Source organism: Protopterus annectens, chromosome 13.part0 (assembly GCF_019279795.1).
Source record: "Protopterus annectens isolate FY-2018-M chromosome 13.part0, PAN1.0, whole genome shotgun sequence".
Taxonomy (NCBI): Eukaryota; Metazoa; Chordata; order Ceratodontiformes; family Protopteridae; genus Protopterus; species Protopterus annectens.
In genome coordinates this window covers 40,214,163-40,237,932 of record NC_056747.1, presented here as the reverse complement: position 1 = coordinate 40,237,932, position 23,770 = coordinate 40,214,163, and the positions used below count along the sequence as shown (strand labels likewise).

The following is a 23,770-nucleotide window of genomic DNA, read 5'->3' as shown; positions in this document are numbered from 1 at the left end:
TGATGTCATATTAACAATGAAGCCTCCTTTAAAGAACTCATCAGGCAACATCTCAAGCAAAGTTGGCAGTGCCATGATTGCACCCCAGGCTAGTGAAAGCGGATAACATATACATACTAAATCTAGAGCACTTGATAATAGTTTTCAGTCTTACTTGCAAACACTGGCTAATCTACAATGTATGTACTGTACCTGTGTACTATGTATGTATTCTACCTATGTTCCAAATTTCAGCTGTACACCACAAATCTATTAATTACCTTTATTTTTAAAATTAATATTTTTTTGTTTCTCTCCACTGTAACTGTTTGTGCCGCATACCACTGTAAAAAAAAAATCTCTTGTAATTTGTGTGTATACTGATCATGTCTAAATAACTAAATGTGTCTGTAATATTTCTTTGTGTAGCTTTTCTCCTTTTCGGCTCAGTCAGACACCCCCGGTTAACGAATGTAAAAAAAAGTAAAAATTTACTTACCTTTGGTATTATGGCCGATCGAGGGCTACCGGGAGCTGGATAACCCATTGGTTATGACTGCAACAGTGAATACACACGAACATCTACATTTCTGGTAAGTATACACAACTGTACTTTTCCCTCCCTCCATCTCTCCCTCTCCTTGCAAGAAACATTTTGGTATTTACTTTCTACTGGTGGGGTTCTTCCACCGTAACCTGGCTTCCAGTTGGGGGTTCCTGACAGTTGGGGCAAAAAAAAACTGACGTAATGATGTCGGCTGCCTTACTTTATACTACTGATGACCTGACGTCAGTTCTGAAGCAACAGCAACTGACGCAGAAATACTAAACCTCTGGTATCGGCCCGGGTCTGAGGGCTACCCTGGCAGACCCAAATGTGATGATTGCAACAGCGAATACACTCAAACATTTGCATTTATAGTAAGTGTACACAACTGTACTTTCTAAGCCACCCCTTTATGGTATGAACTCACAATGACTCACCTCCCCCACCCCCTCCCTCTGCCCACCTTCACTTACCCCTAGGAGGAAAGCTCTCCTTTCACGCAAGCACCTGGGCCACCATTACCAACGACCGCTGGGTTCTCAAACATAGTGTCCCAGGGATACAAATTTTCTTTCAACACCCTTCCTACCCCAAAAGGGTTCCCAGATCTACCTCCAAACCAGTGGGCAGAGGCGCAAAAGCAAGTCCTTTCCCTCCTCTCTATGAGGGCAGTAGAGCACATTCCAGCAGAACAGAGCGGCCAAGGTTTGTACTCCAGACTTTTTCCAGTACCCAGAAAAAAAGGGCACTTGTGCCCCATCCTTGATCTATCCATTCTAAACACCTTCCTGATTATCCCAAAATTCAAAATGCTCACCCACCAGTAGCTGCTACCCATCCTCTTCAAGGATGTTTGGCTAGCCACCCTAGATCTAAAAGAGGCCTATCTCCATATTCCTATCAGAATCGTGCAGGAAATATGTTCGTTTCAGGGCAGGATCTCGGCACTTTAAGTTCTCTGTGCTTCCCTTTGGCTTATCTACTGCTCCCAGAGTTTTCACAAAATGTCTGGCTCTGGCCATTGCCTTTTGCAGACAAAGGAATATCCAGGCTTACCCATACTTAGACGACTGCCTAATTCAGGCAGACAGCCAGGTAAAGCTGATCAAGCACCTGGCCAAGTCTCTGCTAACCTCCCTAGGGTACACAATCAATGAAAAGAAATCCAAACGGGTGCCCACTCAAAGGATTATATTCCTGGGAGCAAGCCTGGACACACCATCCCAGATGGAATTCCTTACACCAGAAAAGCTAAATTTCCCGACAGCCTACTTCTCTCAACTAGCCACCAGAACCCAGCTATCTGCAAGGAAGATCCTGCAAGCTCTGGGGTTCATGGCATCTTGCATACTACTTACTCCATATGCCAGATTGCATATGAGGAAACTTCAGTGGTACCTAAAAAGCCTTTGATGTCAACACTCTCAAGACCTGGAGACTCTTATACCTATAATTCCTTGCCTCAGAAAAGATTTTCTTTGGTGGGCAACAGCATGCTCCCACAACAAGGGACTACCTTTCACACACAACTCCCCCCCCCCCCAGCTGCCTAGACCCTCACCACAGATGCATCAGACTATGCCTGGAGTGCACACCTGGATGGCAAGTGCATACAGGGCCAATGGAGGCCACAGCAAATCCCTCTGCACATCAACCAAAAAGAGGTGATGGCTGTCCAGCACGCCTTGATAGCTTTCAAGCCCCTTCTCTCCCCAGGGGCTCTCCTGATCAAAACAGACAACACCACTGTAATGTGGTGTATCAACAAGCAGGGAGGGATTCACTCCTACCCTCTGTGCAGGCTGGCCATGACCCTTTGGCGCACAGCCTCTGCCATGCAGCTGCACCTGTTAGCACAATTTCTACCAGGTTCTCTCAACTCTCTGCAGATCAATTAAGCAGAAATCTTCTGGACCACACGAGTGGCAGCTCAACAGAAGAACCTTAACCCTTATAACTCAGAAATGGGGCACCCCGAAGGTCGACCTCTTTGCCTCCCACACCAACCATCAGCTCAGCAAATTCTGCACCAGGGAGCATCACTGCATGGCTTGGAAAGTGGATGCCCTGTCTTTCCCCCAGGTCAATCTATCGGTCTATGCCTTTCCTCCACTACCTGTCATCCCCAGGGTACTGCTCAAAATAAAGAAGGAAAAACCAAGGACAATTCTTATAACTCCAGACTGGCCTCACCAGCACTGGTACCCCTTGCTGCGCAGCCTGTCCCCACTGCGACCATGGCATCTTCCTCAGATTGCAAACCTCCTGACGCAGAGGGAAGGAGAATTCATGCATTCCCAATTGCAGACACTCAGTTTGACTAACCCCAGATCAATCTGCCAACCTCAGTAAATAGGTTCTAGATGTTATATGTGAGGCCAGACACCCTAGCACTAGAAAGTCTTATGCTGACAAATGGTTCTGCACCTGGTTTCAGGCTAAGGGAGCCAGTACGGCACAGCCCTTCCTCCCTCTCATCCTGGATTACTTGGCTGACCTACTACACAGTGGCCTCTCTTTTTCCTCTGTTAAAATTCATACCTCTGCTATCACTGCTCATTTTCCCACTGAGCAACCCCTTTCCTCACACCCCTTGATCAAACAGTTCCTAAGAGGGGCTAGCAACTTGAGGCCACCTAGAAGAGCACCAACCCCAGCTTGGGACCTTAACTTTGTGTTGGAAAAGTTCACCCTGTCCCCCTTCGAACCAGCCTCTTCAGCAGAGCTAAAATTTCTCTCCTGGAAGACAGCTTTCCTTCTGGCCATCACTTCAGCCAGAAGAGTCTCCGAGCTCCAAGCACTCATGCGTGTGGAACCCTTCATCATCCATGCTGACAGGGTGTCCCTCAGGACTAACCCATCATTCATGCCCAAGGTGGTGTCCAGTGTGTCTCTCAACCAATCTGTTCATTTGCCCACCTTTTTTCCTAATCCCCAGAACAAGTAGGAAAGGATCCTGCACACTCTAGATGTGAACAGACAGCTCAGATTCTATCTAGACAGGACTAAATCCTTCAGAAAGTCTGATCAATTGCTGGTTAGTTTTGCTGCTGGGGCAGAAGGCAAAGCCATCTCCAAACAATTTCCAAATGGATAGCACACTGCATCTTTTCTGCTACAAACAACATGGAAAGCCTCCTCCCCCCAAGGGGGTCAGGACTCACTCCACCAGTGCAGCCTCCACCTCTGCAGCTTTCCTCAGAGGAGTCACCACCAGGGACATCCTGGAGGCTGCCACCTGGACATCTGTTCACACTTTTACCAAGCATTACCACCTGCCACTCTTCTCCAAATCCAGGGCAGAGTTTGCCTTTGCAGTCCTGCAGGGCATCCTAGCCAGCCCCTAGTTTCCTTGGCTGCCTCCACCCATTTCCTCAGCTTTGAGAATCAACTCAAATGTGATGACTGCAACAGTGAAACATGAACATAGTACAGTTGTGTACATTTACCATAAATGTAGATGTTTGAGTGTATTCACTGTTGCAGTCCTGGATGTTCATCGTGCATACAGCTGCAGTCATAACAGATGGCTTATCTTGCCGTCAGGCGGGTCCTCGGTCGGCCGAATTCCAAAGTCTAGGTCCGGCGTCGGTTGTCATCGCTTCTTCCCTGACGTCAGTGCGGCAGGGGTATAAAAAAAACAGCCAACGCCATTTTCTTCAGTCTTTCTTGCCACGCGGTGCCCAAAGCAGAAACAGTTCGCAAATGCCGGTCGGCCAGCTCCTGAGATTTACGAAAAATATTTCAGCCAAAGTCTTCTTGAAAGCTAAGTACCCCGTTGGGGAAACTTTTCTTGCCTCAGACCGATGTCAGACAAAGTTAATAATTGCATTTCATGTGGGAAGCAAATACCACATAAGGATTTCCATTCCTTCTGCATTCCTTGCTTAAGCCCAGACCACAACATCTCGGCCTGTCGTTTTTGTGCTAGATTCAACAAACGCACTATTAAGCGTCGGGCGGAGTTCGCCCAACACTATTTTGGTAAAAAGTTTAATTACATTATGTCGTCGGATACTCAGACTCCAGTTTTGAGTAAAAGACGCAAAGATAAGGACTACCGACACCACGCTAAAGCCAGCTACAGGTGCTCCGGTTCTCAGCGAGGCGCCTACACAGCCCCTGAGTATCGATGACGCTTCTTTAGCGGTGTCTTCTGTGCCCGAGGTCGCAGGCTCCTCGGCCCCCACTCAGACTACAGATGTAGTTCCCCGCCACTCTTGGCGGGGAAACTCAGAGTTTAGACAGGCCTGCCACCTCTCAAGGTGTCTTCAGGCCTTCCTCTTTTTCCATTAAAGCTTTCACAAAATCTAAAGCAGCCATGAAAACTAAAAGACAAGCTCCACAGAGCCCCTCTCAAGGCCCCATGCTTAAAAAACAGATGCTCAAAATGGCTGAGGATTTGATTACTCTTATTAGGGGTTCTCAACCCCCCTCGGACAAAAGGCCCAGATTGGAGGAAGACTACCCTTCCTCAGACCAAGCCTCTATTACCTCAGAACATTCTGAGGAACAGGAATGTTCATATTCCCCTTTTGAAGATTCTGATGCTGAGGAGTCCATTCCCTCAGTCCCCCCCCCCCCCCGAGGACTATTCTTTTGGGGAAACCTTACATACTTTGAGGGAACACTTTCACTGGGAAGGTCAAGATTACTCAGATTCCAAGAAAAGGCTCAGGGATTTTCTCTTGCTTCCTCAGCACAGGCCTCTGGCTATCCCTCCTGTCTTGGATATATTAGATGATGTGTATACAGAAGCCAGCCTCAACCCAGATTCTTTACCTCCAGCTCCTGTTAAACCTGACAGGTATTACCGGGTTCTTGATTCACACCAATTCCTATACAAAAGCCATGCTGCTGACCCTGAAACTATTTCACAGGGTCCCAGGGGAATTAAGGCCTCTACTGCTAAAAAAACATTACCTTCAGAGAGAGATTACAGAGCTTTAGAAAGGTGGGGGGAAAAGGTATACACCTCGGCTACTTTAACCATGAGGGCATTAAACTGTCAGTTCCATATGTTAAAGTATCAACAGTTTTTGTTATCTCAGTTGAAAAGCAAAATGACACAACCTGAGCAACCAGATGTAAAGGAGTTGCAGGATTTGTTGCATAGTGCAGAGCAAGTGGGTAAACATACCTTGCAATGTGGTTTTGATGCTTTAGAGGCCTTATGTAGAGCTGCTGTTACAGGGTCTGTCATACGTAGACATGCTTGGCTCAAAGAGCAAACCTTACCAGATCATGTCAAAGCTAAATTACTAGATGCACCTCTTCAAAAAGATGTATTGTTTGGTGTTAAAGCTGAGGAGGTACTAAAGAAAATGGAGGAAAAGGCAAGATCAATGCAAACAGTGAAAGATTTCCTACAGGTACAACCTCCACGTTTCAGCAGAAACTGGCCTTTAAAAAATTGGTCATTTCCAGCCACGGACAGACCTCAAAGAGGTAGATACAGGCACCCAAGGGGTAGAGGGCAATCTCAAGGATCATTTAGAGCCAGACAATGGCAAGCACCTACACCAAGAGGTGGAGAAGATAGATCACAGTCATTCACAAAGCAGACACAATGACTTTCCCCTCTGCATGCCAAGCAAAGCTTTAATGGCAGCACCTTTAGGTGGAAAACTGGCATTATTTTCAAAAAATTGGCATATTGTGACAAAAGACAAATGGATTTTGGACATTATAGACAGAGGCTACAGATTCCACTTTCACACCCTTCCAAAAATAAGAGGCATGCCAAACCTGCCACAAAATCAAAGGGCAGAGGCACAAAAACAAATTTCAGCTCTCATGGACATGAAAGCTATTCAGCTGGGCGGCACAGTGGTGCAGTGGTTAACATTGTCACCTCACAGCAAGAGTTTCTCCGGTTCGATTCTCGGCTGGGGTGCCTTCTGTGTGGAGTTTGCATGTTCTCCCTGTGTTCGCATGGGTTTCCTCCGGGTACTCCGGTTTCCTCCCACATTCCAAAGACATGCATCTGGAGCATTTCTCCCCGGGCCTCCGCTGAAAACAGACTCTGTGGAACCTAGTCGGACTTTCATGGTCAACAAATGATAAATAAATAAATAAAATAAATAAAAATAAATATTCAAGAGGTACCTGTAAAAGAACAGGGTCAAGGTTTTTATTCCAGACTATTCCTGGTACCAAGGAAGGACAAAGATTGGAGACCTATTCTGGACCTATCCATCCTAAACACATATTTACTCGTACCGAAATTCAAGATGCTCACATTACAGCAGCTTCTTCCCATGCTGGGCAAGGAGTCTTGGCTGGTAACATTGGACCTCAAGGAGGCATACCTGCATGTCCCTTTCAGACAAGATTGCAGAAGATACCTCAGATTTCTTGCAGGTTCAACCCATTATCAATTCTCTGCATTGCCCTTTGGCTTATCTACTGCGCCCAGAGTGTTCACGAAATGCCTGGCATCAGTAATTGCCTTCTGCAGACTTCAAGGGATACAAATATACCCATATCTGGACGACTGCCTGATCCAAGTGGACAGCAAGCACATACTTCTGAAACACCTGGCGTTTGTAATAAAGTTGTTGAACTTTCTGGGATACACAGTCAACAAAAAGAAATCAAAATTAATACCCTCTCAAACAATAATTTTCCTGGGTGCCAGCTTGAATACAAATACCCAGATGGCCTACCTCACGCCAGAGAAGCAAGGGCAACTATCTCAATACTTCAGAAAAATGGCAACCTTCACCAGGCTGTCTGCAAGGAAAATCCTGCAGGCTCTGGGATTCATGGCATCTTGCATCCTGCTGATCCCATGTGCAAAGCTGCATATGAGGAAACTTCAGTGGTACCTAAAAAACTTATGATCTCAACACAGCCACAGTTTGGAAACAAATGTCCTTCATGGATGCATCTGCAGTCATAACAAGTGGGTTGTCCTGTCGTCAGGCAGCCCTGCAGTCGGCCGGATTCCAAAGTCCGGGTCCGGCTTCGGCTGATGTCGCACTCCACCCGTCATCTCTGTTGGTCTTCGGGTATAAAAGCATCAGCCGACGCCATTTTCCCCGTCTTTCTTGCGGCGTGGCGCGAAGCAGAAGCTGTTCGCAAGTGCGGTCGGTCGGATCCAGAGATTACTTCTACTTCGAAGACTTCTAAAGCTAAGTACCCCGTTGGGGACTCTTTCTTGCCTCAGCCGATGTCAGAAAAAGTTAACAATTGTTTAACCTGTGGGAAACAAATACCTCATAAAGATTTCCACTCTTACTGTCTGCCTTGTTTAGGCCCAGCCCACGGCGTAGCAGCCTGCTCGGCCTGTGCCTCTTTCAACCGGCGTCGGTCGGAGTTTGCAGAACAGTTTTTCGGTACTGATTTTGCGTACATTATGCCGTCGGATCCTCCGACTACCCAATCTTCCAAAAGCAAAGATAAAGACCGACGGTTTCGGCGAAACCACGGCAAAGCAAAAGTGTCTCGGTTTCGCGAAACCGAGAAAACTGCTCAAAGTACAGCTGAACCTATTCTTACAACTGAGGCCCCGGCTACAATTCTTGAATCGACCTCAGAAATTTTACCCACTACGGTGGTTGACTTATCAGACACCATCCCCTTGGATGTCTCTACCCCAGCACGTGGTGCTGCTAGGCCTCCAGCAGCCATGTCCATTAAGGCCTTCGCCAGGGCTAAAGCAGCTAAGACTACTAAATCAGTGCCTGTTAAACCCCCCTCATCCAGGCCCTCTTCTAGTTCTCAAATGCTTTCTTTGGCAGAAGATTTAATTTCTTTAATTAGAGGATCTCAATCTCACCCAGACAGGGCCTCTCAGCCCCCAGAGAAGAGACCTAGGGCAGAGCCCCCTGAGCCAGTGTCTTCTGATGATTCTGCGGATGAATCAGACATAACTGACCAGCCTGAGGCTCCCTTCTCCAATTTTGAAGATTCTGATGCTGAAGAATCCATTCCAGCTGCTTCCCCACCAGAAGAATTCTCCTTTGGGGAAACCTTGCATGCCATGCGAGAACAGTTCCAATGGCAGCAACAGGATTTTTCAGACTCCAGAAAAAGACTCAGGACTTTTCTGCACCTCCCACAGCACAGGCCCTTAGCTATACCTCCTGTTCTCTCTGTGGTGGATGATGCTTTCAATGATGTTTGCTCCGCTCCAGATTCTTTACCCCCAGCCCCTGCCAAACCAGACAGATTTTACAGGGTGCCAGATACTCATCACCACCTTTACAAGGCCCCACTTGCAGACCCAGAAACTATATCCCAGGGTCCCAAGGCAGTAGCCGCGACCACAGCTAAAAAACCTATTCCTTCTGAAAGGGAAGCAAGGTCACTAGACAGATGGGGTAAAAAGGTCTACACTTCAGCTACTCTCTCAGCTAGAGCTTTAAACTGTCAGTTTCACATGATACAATACCAAGAGTTTATGCTTGATCAGTTAACTAAAAACTAACTACTGATGAATCTCTTGATAAGAAATATGTATTAGAGATGGTAAATAACATACAACAGGTTAGCAACCATTCCTTAAAATGTGGCTATGATGCACTGGAGGCTTCATTTAGATCAGCCATGACAGGCACAGTGATAAGAAGGCATGCATGGCTAAAGGAACAAGCTTTACGGATCATGTTAAAGCTAAGTTGCTAGATGCTCCTATGGACAAGACAAGTTTGTTTGGTACACCTGCCCAGCAGGTTATGAAGAAAATGGAAGAAAAGGCAAAATCTGTTCAAACTGTTACAGATTTCTTGCAGGTTCAACCCCCAAGGTTTAGCAGAAACTGGCCTGCCAAAATTGGTCCTTTCCTGACTCCACAAAATTTCAAAGGGGCAGGAATAGGCGTTCCAGAGGCAGAAACCAATCCAGAGGAGGTGCCTACAGAGGCGACAGTGGCAAGGTAACAACAGAGGCACAGACACAGCCACTGCCACTACATCAGCACAACCACAGTGACTTAATCCTAAATCCGCCTACCAGGGAACAAATAGCAGCTCCTCTAGGCGGAAAGTTAACCTTATTTTCAAAGAACTGGCACTACATAACAAAAGACAAGTGGATTTTACAAACCATAGATCAAGGTTACCGGTTTCACTTCCACACTTTACCAGTCAAAGAGGAATGCCAAATCTACCTCCAAATCAAAAACAGAGGCTCTCGCCAGATAATGGAGTTAGCAAACATGAGAGCTGTGGAAAGAGTGCCAACAGCAGAACAAGGCAAAGGATTCTACTCCAGACTATTCCTAGTTCCAAGAAAGGAAAAAAGTTGGAGACCAATTCTCGACCTGTCCACCTTAAATACATACATCATTGTCCCAAAATTCAAAATGCTGACCCTACAGCAACTTCTTCCCATGCTGGGCAAGGAGTCTTGGCTGGTAACTCTAGATCTCAAGGAGGCATACCTGCACGTCCCCATTCGACCAATCTGCAGAAGATACCTCAGATTTCTTGCAGGATCAGAGCACTATCAATTCTCAGCATTGCCTTTTGGCTTATCTACTGCCCAGAGTATTCACAAAATGCCTGGCATCAGTAATCGCCCATTGCAGACTACAGGGAATTCAAATTTACCCATACCTGGACGACTGCCTGCTACAAGGGACAACAAAAGCAAGCTGACAACAGATTTACAAAGGGTCATTTACTTGCTACAAGGACTGGGATACACAGTCAATTTACAAAAGTCAAGGCTGATACCATCCCAAACAAGGACATTCTTGGGCGGAATTGGACACAGTACAACAAATGGCATTCCTGACTACAGAAAAACAAAAGAACTTCCTCTTTACTTCTTGGCACTAACAAAACTGAACAAGTTAACAGCAAGAAAATTTCTACAGGCCTTGGGCTTCATGGCATCATGCATAATCTTGGTCCCATTTGCCAGACTACATATGAGGAAACTACAGTGGTACCTAAAGAATTTATGGTCCCAACACAGACACAGTCTAGAAACAGAAATCCCACTAATTCCATGCTTAAAACAGGAGTTCCTATGGTGGGCTCAGGCATGCCAGTCAAACCCAGGCCTGCCCTTCCGCAGATGTCAACCAAGCCAGACCATCACAACAGGCGCTTCAGACCTAGGATGGGGGCCCACATGCTGGACAAATGCGTGCAAGGATTGTGGACACAGGATCAACTTCACCTGCACATCAATCTAAAAGAAATGCTGGCAGTAAAACTGGCAATCCAAAAGTTCAAACCATTCCTCAAAGAGGGCCAGTTGATGATAAGGACAGACAACACCACAGTCATGTGGTACATCAACAAACAGGGAGGCACTCATTCATACCCCCTATGCAGAATGACCTTGGAGCTGTGGACCCTGGCACTCAGCTACAACATTCAGTTACAGGCAATATTTGTACCGGGGAAAGACAATACTCTAGCAGACATACTAAGCAGAACCACTTGGGATGCGCACGAATGGAAGCTGCACCGGACATCTTCAAGACCATCTCAAAGAAATGGGGAATGCCACAGATAGACCTATTCGCATCACCTCTCAATCACCAGCTCAAAAATTCTGCACAAGGACATTCCACCCACTAGCATGGAAAGTGGACTCACTCTCCTTCAACTGGAAAGGCCTAACAGCATATGCATTCCCACCTCTTCCTTTGATACACAAGGTACTACTAAAAATCAAGGAAGAGCGTCCAAGGATAATCCTGATAGCCCCAAACTGGCCAAGACAACACTGGTACCCACTACTGAAGAGCATGTCTCGGAACAACATGTGGCCAATACCCTTGATGCCTTTGATGTTAACTCAGAACAACTACAGCATCATACATCCAAACCTAAAAACGCTGCAACTGACTGCATGGAACATCACATAGCAGCAGCTAATCCAGAACTTTCCCAAAGAGTTAAAGACATTATTCTTGAAGCACGCAGACCTTCAACAAGAAGAACTATGCTGGAAAATGGAAAAGGTTTGTCATTTGGAGTACCGAAGAGGAAAAGATGTGTCAAACATAGATATGCCTAACATTCTGGAGTATCTGGCGAACTTCTTCATTCAGGCCTGTCCTACTCCTCCATCAAGATACATGCATCAGCTATTTCAGCAGAATACAGCTTTGATCCACCTGTTTTTCGCACCCTTTGCTCAGGCAGTTCCTCAGAGGAATCAAGAATGTAAAACCTCCAAGGAAACCACCATTACCAGCTTGGGACTTAAACTTTGTGCTAGAAAAGTTGACACTAGCACCCTTTGAACCAGCAGCAACAGCAGACCTACAACACCTGTCATGGAAAACTGCTTTCCTACTGGCAATTACTTCAGCAAGGAGGGTTTCAGAACTACAGGCCTTAATGGCAGTGCAACCCTTCCTAATCTTCCACCAAGATAGAGTGTCCTTGAGGACTAATCCTACATTTATGCCTAAGGTGGTATCCAGAGTATCTTTAAACCAGGCAATCCACCTACCTACCTTCTTTCCCAACCCACAAAACAGAGGGAAAGAATACTGCATACATTGGATGTACATAGACAGCTACGCTACTACTTGGACAGAACAAAAATAGCAGAAAGACTGACCAACTTTTGTAGCCTATGCAACAGGAAGGGAAGGAAAAGCTATTTCCAAACAGACAATCTCCAAATGGATAGGAAATTGCATACGATACTGTTACTCCTTCCATGGAAAACCAATTCCACAGAACATAAGACCTCATTCTACAAGGGCAACAGCCACTACCACAGCCTTCTTACGAGGAGTGGCAACCAAAGACATTATTGAGGCGGCTACTTGGACCTCCGTGCATACATTTGCCAAGCATTATAATTTGCCTCTTTATTCCAGATCGAGCAGGGTTTGCCACCGCTGTACTGCAAGGGCTCCTAAACACACCTTGACCTACCTTTATCCTCCTCACCTAGTTGGCTATGGTATTCTACCCACTTGTTATGACTGCAGATGCATCCATGAAGGACATAGTACAGTTTTGTACCTACCATAAATGTAGATGTCCGAACTGGATAGCATCTGCAGTCACCCTCCCTCCTTCCCTCTGTGGTACTCCTAGGGTGTTTACCCTCCTAATAGCTAGCTCTTGGGGGGGAGTCTTTTATGGTGTATTTGTTTGTATATATGTACATATATGCTTATTGTTGTGTTTACCTCTATCTATTTGGAAACATTGGCATCCATCCAAATTTTACCCTGCAAGAGGGCTACTGGCATCTGGGGCAAGAAACACTGAGGAAAATGGCGTCGGCTGATGCTTTTATACCCGAAGACCAACAGAGATGACGTCGGGTGGAGTGCGACATCAGCGAAGCGGACCGGACTTTGGAATCCGGCCGACTGCAGGGCTGCCTGACGACAGGACAACCCACTTGTTATGACTGCAGATGCTATCCAGTTCGGACATCTACATTTATGGTAGGTACAAAACTGTACTTTATGCCACTCATTCCATGTCTTCAAAAGGAATTTCTGTGGTGGGCTCAAGCATGCCAAAGAAACACAGGTCTCCCCTTCTGCATGCCTCAAGCAAATCAAATCATCACAACAGACGCCTCGGACTACGCCTGGGGGGCGCACATGTCAGATCAGTGCATTCAGGGCAAATGGTCCCAAAAGGAAAAGCACCTACACATCAATCAAAAGGAAATGCTAGCAGTACAAAATGCTATTATGGCCTTCAAAGACCTACTGCATCCAGGCCAGCTATTGATAAGGACAGACAACACCACAGTGATGTGGTACATAAACAAACAGGGAGGAACTCATTCATACCCCCTGTGCAGACTAGCCATGTCCCTTTGAAACACGGCTGTGGAATTGCAAATCCAACTTCAAGCACAATTCCTGCCAGGCAAGGAAAACACGCTGGCAGACAATCTAAGCAGAAATATGACAGATCCTCACGAATGGAAGTTGCATCCTTAAGTTTTCGCAAAGATAATTCAGGCATGGGGACGGCCAGGCATAGATCTCTTTGCTACCCATAAAAATTACCAACTGAACAAATTTTGCTCAAGGACCTATCATCCACAGGCCTGGAAGGTGAACGCACTTTCCTTCAATTGGACAACATTGACAGTCTGTGCCTTTCCACCTCTTCCTCTGCTGCCCAAAGTTCTATTAAAAGCCAGAGCAGAGAGGCCAAAGATGATTCTCATTGCTCCAGACTGGCCAAGACAACACTGGTATCCACTCCTGAGGAGCCTGACGCATTCCCCACCATAGATCCTGCCTCTAGTGCCTCTTCTCTTGACCCAGCACAGTTTCAAAACTCTTCACAGTCAACTGAAAACCCTCAATCTAGCCGCATGGAGGATTCCTTGATTTCCCAACAGACTCTCCTCTCCCAGGAGGTGCAGGATATCATCTTGGAGGCCAGAAGACCTTCTACTAGAAAAGCCTACTCCGCCAAATGGAAACGGTTTTGTGCCTGGAATCAGAAAAAGGGCCAGAATCCTTGGTTACTAAATTTACCTCAAATATTACAGTACCTAGCTGAGATGTTAAACAGTGGACTTTCCTTCTCCTCCAAGATCCATGCTTCAGCCATTTCTGCACACTACAACACTGATCCTCCTTTATTCTTTCATCCTCTCTTAAGACAGTTCCTCAGAGGGGCTAAGAATATAAAACCCCCAAGGAAATCACCAGTACCTGCTTGGGACCTCAACTTCATTTTAGAAAAACTGACCCTGCCTCCATTTGAGCCAGCTGCTTCAACAGAACTGCTATATTTGTCATGGAAAACAGCCTTCCTTCTGGCTATCACCTTGGCACGCAGGGTTTCAGAACTACAAGCCCTCATGGCTGTGCAACCTTTCATCATTTTCCATCAGGACAGAGTTTCCTTACGAACCAACCCTTCCTTTATGCCAAAGGTAGTATCCAGTGTAGCCTTGGATCAGACTATCCACTTACCTACCTTTTATCCTAACCCACAAAACAAAGGGGAAAGACTACTACATTCCTTGGACATTCACAGACAACTTCGTTATTATTTGGACAGAACAAAGACATTCAGAAAATCAGAGCAACTCTTTGTGTCCTATGCTACAGGTGCTCAAGGAAAGGCTATTTCCAAACAGACAATCTCAAAATGGATAGCCCACTGCATACGCTTTTGTTACTCATTTTATGGAAAAACTGTACCAACAAGCATCAGATCTCACTCCACAAGGGCCATAGCTACCTCTGCAGCTTTCCTCAGGGGGGGTTCCTACCAGGGATATTTTGGAAGCAGCTACTTGGAGTTCTGTGCACACTTTATCCAAACACTATCACCTTCCACTATACTCTAAATCTAGAGCAGGCTTTGCCACAGCAGTCTTGCAGGGCATCCTTGCTCCTCCTAGTTCCACTTAGTGCCTGCCACCCCTTTTTAGCTTTGGGATTCAACCCATCTGTTATGACTGCAGCTGTATGCACGATGAACATAGTACAGTTTTGTACCTACCATAAATGTAAATGTTCGAGTGCTAATACAGCTGCAGTCCAGGTTTCCCTCCCCACTTGGGACAGGCCTTATGACAAACACCTCCTCATACAACCTGATTGGGGTATTTTTTTATGGTGTATTTGATGGCACACTACTGTTTTTTGATTATATTGCATTGCATTATTACATAAGTTTATGTTTTGCCTTCCTTCTGGGGGCACCTGACATCTGGGGCAAGAAAAACTGAAGAAAATGGCGTCTGCTGGTTCTTTCATACCCCTGCTGCACTGACGTCAGGGAAGAAGCGACGACAACCGTCGCCGGACCTAGACTTTGGAATTCGGCCGACCAAGGACCCGCCTGACGGCAGGATAACCCATCTGTTATGACTGCAGCTGTATTAGCACTCGAACATCTACATTTATGGTAGGTACAAAACTGTACTTTCCCCTCCCTCCTTCCCCCCTTTGCTTTTTGTTACCTTTCTTCCTTATTGTTCTCCTTTCCTTACAAGGGACATATTGGTATTTACTTTCTTCTGGTGGGGTTCTTCCACTAGAACCTGGCTCCTACTTTGGGGCTCCTGACAGGTTAGGGCAAGAAAAACAGATGTAATGGTGTCAGCTGCCTTACTTTATACTACTGACGACCTGACGTCAGTCCTGAAGTGACAGCAACTGCTGCAGAAATACTAAGCCTCTGGTATTTGGGCCGGCCAAGGGCTACCCTGGCAGGGATAACCCAAATGTCATGACTGCAACAGTGAATACACTCAACTGCTACATTTATGGTAAGTGTACATAACTGTACTTTGCATTTACTGGATGTCCACAGACAGTTATGTTTCTGCTTACATAGAACAAAAGAAATTAGGAAGACATTAATTATTTGTGTCCCTTGCAGATTCTAAATCGGGCAAATCATTTCCAAAGGTAAATTTATCCAGATGGCTGATGGATTGGATATCATTTATTTACAACAAGTTGGGTTGTCCATAACAAAACCTTTAAGAGCCCATTCAACCAGGTCCATAGCAACTTCTTTGGTTTCCCTCTCTAGGGCTTCCATGAACAGCATATGTGCAGCTGCAACTTGGGCCAATCCTCAAACCTTTATTACTCATTATAAACTGGATCTGGTCTCAAGAGGACGAACAGCCTTTGGCTCATCTGTGCTGATATATCCTTCCTTAGAATCCACCCAGGATTTTAGATAGCTGGGGACTCAGTCGCAACAGTTGAGGATAGAATGAAAATAAAAAGTACAAGAAATAATGCTACCCGCTGAGTAAATGTTCCACTACCAAGAAAGTAAATAATCAAACAGCAGAATAATATAAGGTAGCCGAAACAACCACGATAAGGACACAGTTCCAACATTCACAGTGAAGATATAAATTCGATTCCAGCATTCATAGTAAAATAACGTCTTTATTTGTGCGCACAGGTTAGCGCTTTCACTTTCCGCTTCTTCAGACCATAAAAGTGCAGATCAGAATCAAGCCCTTAATATATACTCTAAGCCAACCAATCACAAAACACAATTAAATACAATTAATGAAATCTTTAAAAATACACTAACCTATAACCTACCAACTGACAGATGATAAAACAATTCCTAAAAAACTATCATATAGTACCACATTTAGATAAATATTACTACATTATTACTGCATCTTTTGCAATATATATAGATATATTTTTTTAAATATACTTTCAACAGAACAAGGTAATATACAAAATAACTTGAAACCTATATTGTCACATAACGAAGCATGAGAATCTAATTATAACAACTTACTTTTTAAGAAGTCTCCTTGACTTTAGAACGGGCCTTAAAGAAGCCCTTTCATTGAGGCCACTATCTCTGTCAGATCTAAGTCTCATGATCCAACATGTCTCTTTTCTTTCTCTGTAGCATTACGAATGTCCCCCTCTCTTATATTAGGGGAAATAAGATCTATCACTAAAAATCTAAAACAGTGTTCATTTCCATAATTCATCACGTTTAGATAATGCATTAGTGGGAGACTTGATTCTAATTGCATATAGATGTTCCCTAATTCTATTTTTCAAGAATCTATTAGTCTTTCCCACATAAAATGACTTGCATACCTCACATACCGCTAAATAGATCACGAGATGTATTACAATCAGCATGAGGTGAGAATTCAAAATGTTTCCCTGCAACTGGATGATCAAAGCTACCACTAGAACTAATATATGTACAGAAGTTGCATGTTTCACAAGGAAAAGTACCTTTCATCCTTCTTTCTATACAAGTACTAGTACTGGGATGACATAATAACCTTTTAAGGTTTGGTTTATTCTTATATCTAAACTTTCGGTCTATTTCCTACTATTTCACAAATTTCTGGATTATATTGATTTGGCTCCTGCCGAGACATGGCTGAGGGGAGTGGAATTGGAAATGAGAATGGACCAGGTGTGTCTGATTTGAATAAGAGAAATGTAGTGGATAGACTGCAAGCGGTAGTGACGAATACCGTAAATCCCCTCCTACTTTATGATGCAAGAAGTGTTGGTACAGAGGAGCCGTTAGATGAAGGGAACTTGGATAATCTATGAAACAAGATTGAGAAATTAGAGAATGATTTAATGAAACTGAAGAAACTTGCCACACAACGACAACACTTTGAAGCTTGTTTAGCTAGAAAGATTGTTCTGAGAGGTCTCCGGGTTCTGAAAATGCCCACGTGTGGTGCGCAGTACCCGGAGCTACTAACTAAATGGCAGCAACTGAATTTAGAGGTAAGCAGTAAGTACTTGTCTTTGCTCATTTAATTTTTTAAACCAGAAGAAGATATGTTAAGGCAATCTATCTTAGAGCAACAACTTACCCTATACAATTGCTTTCCTGCTGCACTAATAGATACATTTCTTTGTAATATTCTGGATGGTGTTTACAGTTTTTGAAAGGCGTCTACTACAACAAAAAAAGAACAAAATAGACAGAGATACTAGGGATTTCCAGCTAGGCTATGTCTTTACTTGGCCTAGGGTACAAGATATATAACCACTCTGGGCAGCATGTTAATATGTCACATCGGGTGACTGACTCCGATAACAATCATACGGGGGTAATGCAAGCTAATGCAATAGCGGCAAGAAATACTGTCATTGGAGTATCTGTGAATGATAATACAGAGACTGATGTACTTGTTGAGAATCCACCAAATACTTGTGTTAACAATGAAATTAATGATGGAAAGGTTGTAGCTACACAGCAAGTAGTTAGACGTAAAATGACACTAACAGAAAACATGACTGTATGTGTTAATGGTGAATCTTCACATTTAGACAATTTTCATCAATTCCCTTTACCCATAGCAGTGGACAGAGGCCTGAGAGGGCCACAGTCTGTCTGTCAAGGCAGACAGAAGAGAAGGGGATCTCTGGAGCGACAGTCCGGTCAGACGTTAAAGAAAATGTGGTCACAGGTCAGGAACTTAGTTTGGAATTTATCAAAAAGAATTTTAGACACTGAGGAAATATCCATCCTTAATAAAGGACTGAATTTTATTCCTGCTATATGTAATAATTTAGCAGATGTGCTGACAGACATGAAACTTTTTATTAGGAATGTTATGTTAAGAATAGAGTTTGGTAATAACAACAACGGTAACATGCATGTTTTTAAAAAACCTAGTTTGTATACACCAAATAACCGTCCATTAATTGAAGCCTTCTATAAGTTGGTTGAGGATGATATTTATCAGTTATTTTGTACTAATGAATTTAGAAAAACTAGTGATAAATATTTGAATAATTTGAATTTTAAACAAAGGGATGCTTTAAAAAGGTAACAAGATGATAACACCATAGTTATCAGACCAGCGGACAAGGGTGGCCCTATTGTAGTTATGGATGTGGAATGGTATAATAATTCCATGAAACAAATGTTAAACGATGAGAAATTCTATACAGTTATTGAACGTGGAGTTTATAGATAAGATACAAGTTAATATATGTAGGATGTTAGAAGATTTGGTTAAGAGTGAAACTATTGATAAAGAACTTTCAGAGTTTTTGATGATAGAATATCCTATGATATCTTTGATACAAGGGCTTCCAAAGGTACATAAGAATCAATTAAATCCACCCACGAGACCCATTGTCTCTGGTCGAGGATGGAGTACTGAGCCATTCTCGATTTATATTGAGAAAATGTCACGACCAATACTTGAGTTGAATTTAAGAGTATTGAAGGATACTAAGCAGTTCTTAACTGATTTGTTTGCATTTTGCACAAGTATACAGACTGTATGTTTTACATGTTTTGTCACTTTAGATGTACAGTCTCTTTTTACTATTATTCCGAATGAGGAAGGTATAGCAGTTGTGAAGAAATATTTATCTGTACATAGTGAATATAACCCTGTCCAGATTGATTTAATATGTTCATTTTTAGAAGCAGTCCTTGAAAGCAATGTATTTATTTTTGATCAGACAATGTATTTACAGCGTGATGGTGTGGCAATAGTACCTCTTGTGCCAACAGTTACGCAAACATGTTTTTGGCACAATGGAAAGAGGAAGAATTATTTGTTGAGGAAGTTTTTAAACAGTGTGTATACCCTTTTATCGACATTTTGTGGATGATGTTTTCTTTTTATGGCATGGTGATATTGATAGTCTGAAAAATTTCATAGAGAAGATGAATAACCTAATATAAGAGAGGGGGACATTCGTAATGCTACAGAGAAAAAAAGAGACATGTTGGATCATGAGACTTAGATCTGATAGAGGTAGTGGCCTCAATGAAAGGTCTTCTTTAAGGCCTGTTCTAAAGTCAAGGAGACTTCTTAAAAAGTAAGACATTTTTTTTTAAAAAGTGAGTTATTATAATTATATTCTCATGCTTCGTTATGTGACAATATATGTTTTAAGTTATTTTGTATATTATCTTGTTCTGTTGAAAGTATATTTAAAAAAATATATATATATATATATATATATATATATATATATATATATATATATATATATATAGTAAAAGATGCAGTAATGTAGTAATATTTATCTAAATGTGGTAATATATGATAGTTTTTTAGAAACTGTTTTATCTGTCAGTTGGTAGGTTATAGGTTAGTGTATTTTTAAAATTTTCATTAATTGTATTTAATTAAATGTGTTTTGTGATTGGTTGGCTTAGAGTATATATTAAGGACTTGATTCTGATCTGCACTTTTATGATCTGAAGAAGCGGAAAGTGAAAGTGCTAACCTGTGTGCACAAATAAAGACGTTATTTTACTATGAATGCTGGAATCAAATTTATATCTTCACTGTGAATGTTGGAACTGTGTCCTTATCGTGGTCGTTTCGGCTGCCTTATATTATTCTGCTGATAGAATGAAAACAGACAACATCAGATAAAGTTATGTACTAACCATAACGTTCCATCCGTGTTGTCCATTTTCATTCTTCCTCAACTTCACACCCACCAACCCCTAACTTTTTTCACAGTATTCTGGAAGAACTAGAGCTGATAAGGACACCACTGTCTTTCATGTTTAGCTCCAGTTATGGTTTCTTCAATCAGGAATATGATTAGTACTTCCTACTTTATGTAAACCAACAAACAAGATCTGAGGTATTTTAGGGGTTGGTGCGTTATGGGTAAGGGAGGAGCTTGAGATGTTTTTGGTGGCCATGAGCTAAAGTAATGGCCAAGTCGGAGCCGAGGGTCAGATCCGAACCCAACAGTTGAAGAATGAAATTGGGCAACACAGATGGAATGTTATGGTAAGCACATAACTTTTGCTTGGTGGTAATGGTTCTAAGCATTTAGGTGTTCAAGTATGTTGATTTCACTTGCTTTGGGCCTTTTGGAAAAGACAATTTTGGACTGTGGTTTTGAAATATGAGTAATTATCTAAGGTTCTTGGATTGATTTGAAGGAAGTTTGTCATATTTGATGCTAGATTTTCAAATGCACATTAGGATGTGGAAATTTGTTGTACATTAATCTGGCATTCATTATTTGAGGGTAAATTTCATATTAGGTATTTATTTCTACATTTTTGCCTGAGTTTTGGAGAGTCCTAGTAACAGTATCTTATGGATGATGGTACAGGGAGCGATTGGGCTGATCTTAGGTTGATAGAAAGCTTTGAGCATGTTTTCTGTAAGATATAATCTGTTGAATGTACAAGAAAAGTAAGTCAGCGTACTTGATTTGTTAAAATAATCTAGCTCTTTTGCGAGTCTCTTCTCTTCTCTAAAGCAACTGTGAAGACTGGCCTGGTTTAGTAAGTAATGTATATTGCACTGTTTTCACTAGAATTTTTTTTTTCTCTGTAATTAGTCTGAAACACTCTGTTATTACATACATTTCTGTTTTGTATTTTTTTGTTTGTGAAATAGTTTGTATTTCACCTGGGCTAAGCCTGAAATTGGTCAACAAAATAAAATGTATTTATTGTTGTATTATTAAATGACTGTATTTATTTGTGTCCTCCTCCTGTTTGTGTCATGTGGCATCATACCTCTTGCTGCTGTCCCTTGTTCCTGAAATAAGCATGTTGCCCAGGACCTCATTTGCCCCCTATCATCTGACTACCCCTGCTATAGACATTTTGACCAAATCAATCAATTGCTCTTTTCTGTTTCGAAGTACGTAAAGATTTCTTAATCACATTGTCTTAAACCTACCACCAGTTGTTTTTTCTACTGTTCCATTCGTCATTTAGAGAACTTACTGATCTCTTCCTTGTTTCAATTTTCCTGCTTTGTTCTCAAGTTTTCTACCATTCCTCCTTTCCCTTGTAGCTGTTGTGACTGCTCTCCAAAGTTTCATGTTATTTTCCTACTTTTGTTTTTGTAGACAGCTCCTTCATATTTTGACAAAACATTGGTATGGTCACGGTCTGCCAGGTGTGCTTTTACTTATGTGACTCATATTTTTACATGCTGCTACATCGGGTTCTTGTTCTTAGTGAAGAGTTTCATAAGCTGGATGAGTGCTTCCTCATCCAGAATCTCATGTGGCACATTTCCCTTTTTCTTGTCTTTGATGCTGGAGGAGTCTAGCCCACCGTTAATAGTAATAGATCTTTCCTCCATTTTTGTTAAAATATTCACTGCATTTTGATACAGGCTACCGTGGTACCTCATAAGGGCCTGCACTAATTCTTTTTACTTGTTACTGTCCTAAAAAAAGTGCCCAGCTAAATGCACCTAGTCGCACTGTAATTATACCTTAGAAAAAGTCAGCTTCACAAAACAGAGAAGTGTTTAGCCACTATATGTGTGGAATAGTGGCTTTACATTACATTATTTGACACAGCAGAATGTCATCTTACTAGGTTTGCTTCACTTCCTGGTTTGAAACACTCGTATGTAGGCATACTTGTAATGTTTAATTTTATTTTTGTTGATATGACTACAGATTGTTTTTGTTTCACTGTACACATTTTATGTGGCACTGTTTAAGTATTGTGCTGTTTTGTGTAGTTGACAGTGATATGCAGAACTTTAAAACATTCTTCTGTTGCTTTTTCAGGTGACAAGCGTTTTGAGTGCCTGCAGTGTCAGAAACGTTTCATGAGAAGTGACCATTTGACAAAGCACTATAAAACTCATCTTGTCACAAAAAAACTTGTGATAATTAACTGTAATGGAACAGAAGGAACTGCTCGCTGTCTATTAAGGCAGAACTCTACCCCTACTCCAACCAAAAAGGTTAATGTATGTAATGGATGTACAACAGATAAAAAAAGAAAAAAATCAAGACATATAACAAGTGCATTGCAGTGTTGAAGACAATCCTGTGGTACTTTTCTCGTGTCAGCATTAAAATATTCCTGATTGCTTTCATTTTCAGCTGGTATGAACATTTGTAAGGGCTCCCAAGTGGCAGTGTGGTGCTAACATTGGTGCCTGCTGTATACTGTAACATTTCTGCAGAATTATTTTTAGAAGGCTGCTCGAGAATTTACTTTCAGTAGCTGAAGTATGAGGACACTGAATGCCACAAGTGCATTTTCTTCATCTAAGGAGAGCCTGTGTGCTTACAGAATTAAAGACTGAGATCAGTGGAAATGAACTATGCATCTGCCAACGATGCTGCATCTTGTATTCCTTATTGGAAGCACTGCTTTGAAGGAAGAAGTGACTGTGTAGAAACAAAGAAAAAAAAAACAGAGGGAAAACATGTACAGTATGTTAAAAACCAATGCATTTGTCTTGTAGCACATTCCCGCTTTGTAAGTGCAAAACGTTTTAGGTAATGCTGTTGTTTTCTATTGATAAAGTTGCCTTAGACTTGCTGCAGCAAATAATGAAGTTGTGTGTGAGAGTATGCTTGAAGGATGTATGAGTGCACACATATGCTTCTCTCATTTCTTAGGTTCTTACTGAATCATGAGATGAAAAACTTAATCTACCGATGATCCCATTTTCTTAAAGTATTGATTTGAGTTTCTAACCTTAAAATGCAAGAAGAATGTGTATAATGTAAAATTGATATATTGCTACTGCTTAAATATATTGCCTATTATTTGAGCTTTAAATTAAAAAATAAGTCCATCTTTATTGTTGTAATTGCTTGATTATACATCAGAGCGCTAGTGCTGACTGGCAAAGTGTTTTAATGTTATTTTTTTCTTATTACTGTTTACTAATATTAATTAAAAGGGCTTTAGCTTTTCACTTCCATGCAAGTCTGCAGATGGCATGGAGGTGAAAAGCTGAAGCCGTTTTGTACACTGCACAATGGGAAATAGTGATAAAATGTTTCCTGCAGCTAGGCACGTCCACTAATGTCATCCTCATCATCTTGGATGTTCTTTCAGTGTTTGGCAGAAGTAGAAGGTAAGA

The 23,770-nt window shown here is 42.5% G+C and overlaps 1 protein-coding gene across 1 annotated transcript in view; it reads left to right on the top strand.

Annotated features, from left to right (window-relative positions):
- SP2 (Sp2 transcription factor) overlaps window positions 1-23,485 on the top strand; it is an 870,724-nt gene extending 847,239 nt beyond the window's left edge. Inside the window, exon 7 of the mRNA XM_044054737.1 lies at window positions 22,455-23,485. Coding sequence (XP_043910672.1) covers window positions 22,455-22,711 — 257 coding nt within the window. The 3' untranslated portion in view covers window positions 22,712-23,485. The remainder of the gene's footprint in view (window positions 1-22,454) is intronic.
- Window positions 23,486-23,770: the final 285 nt, after the last annotated feature.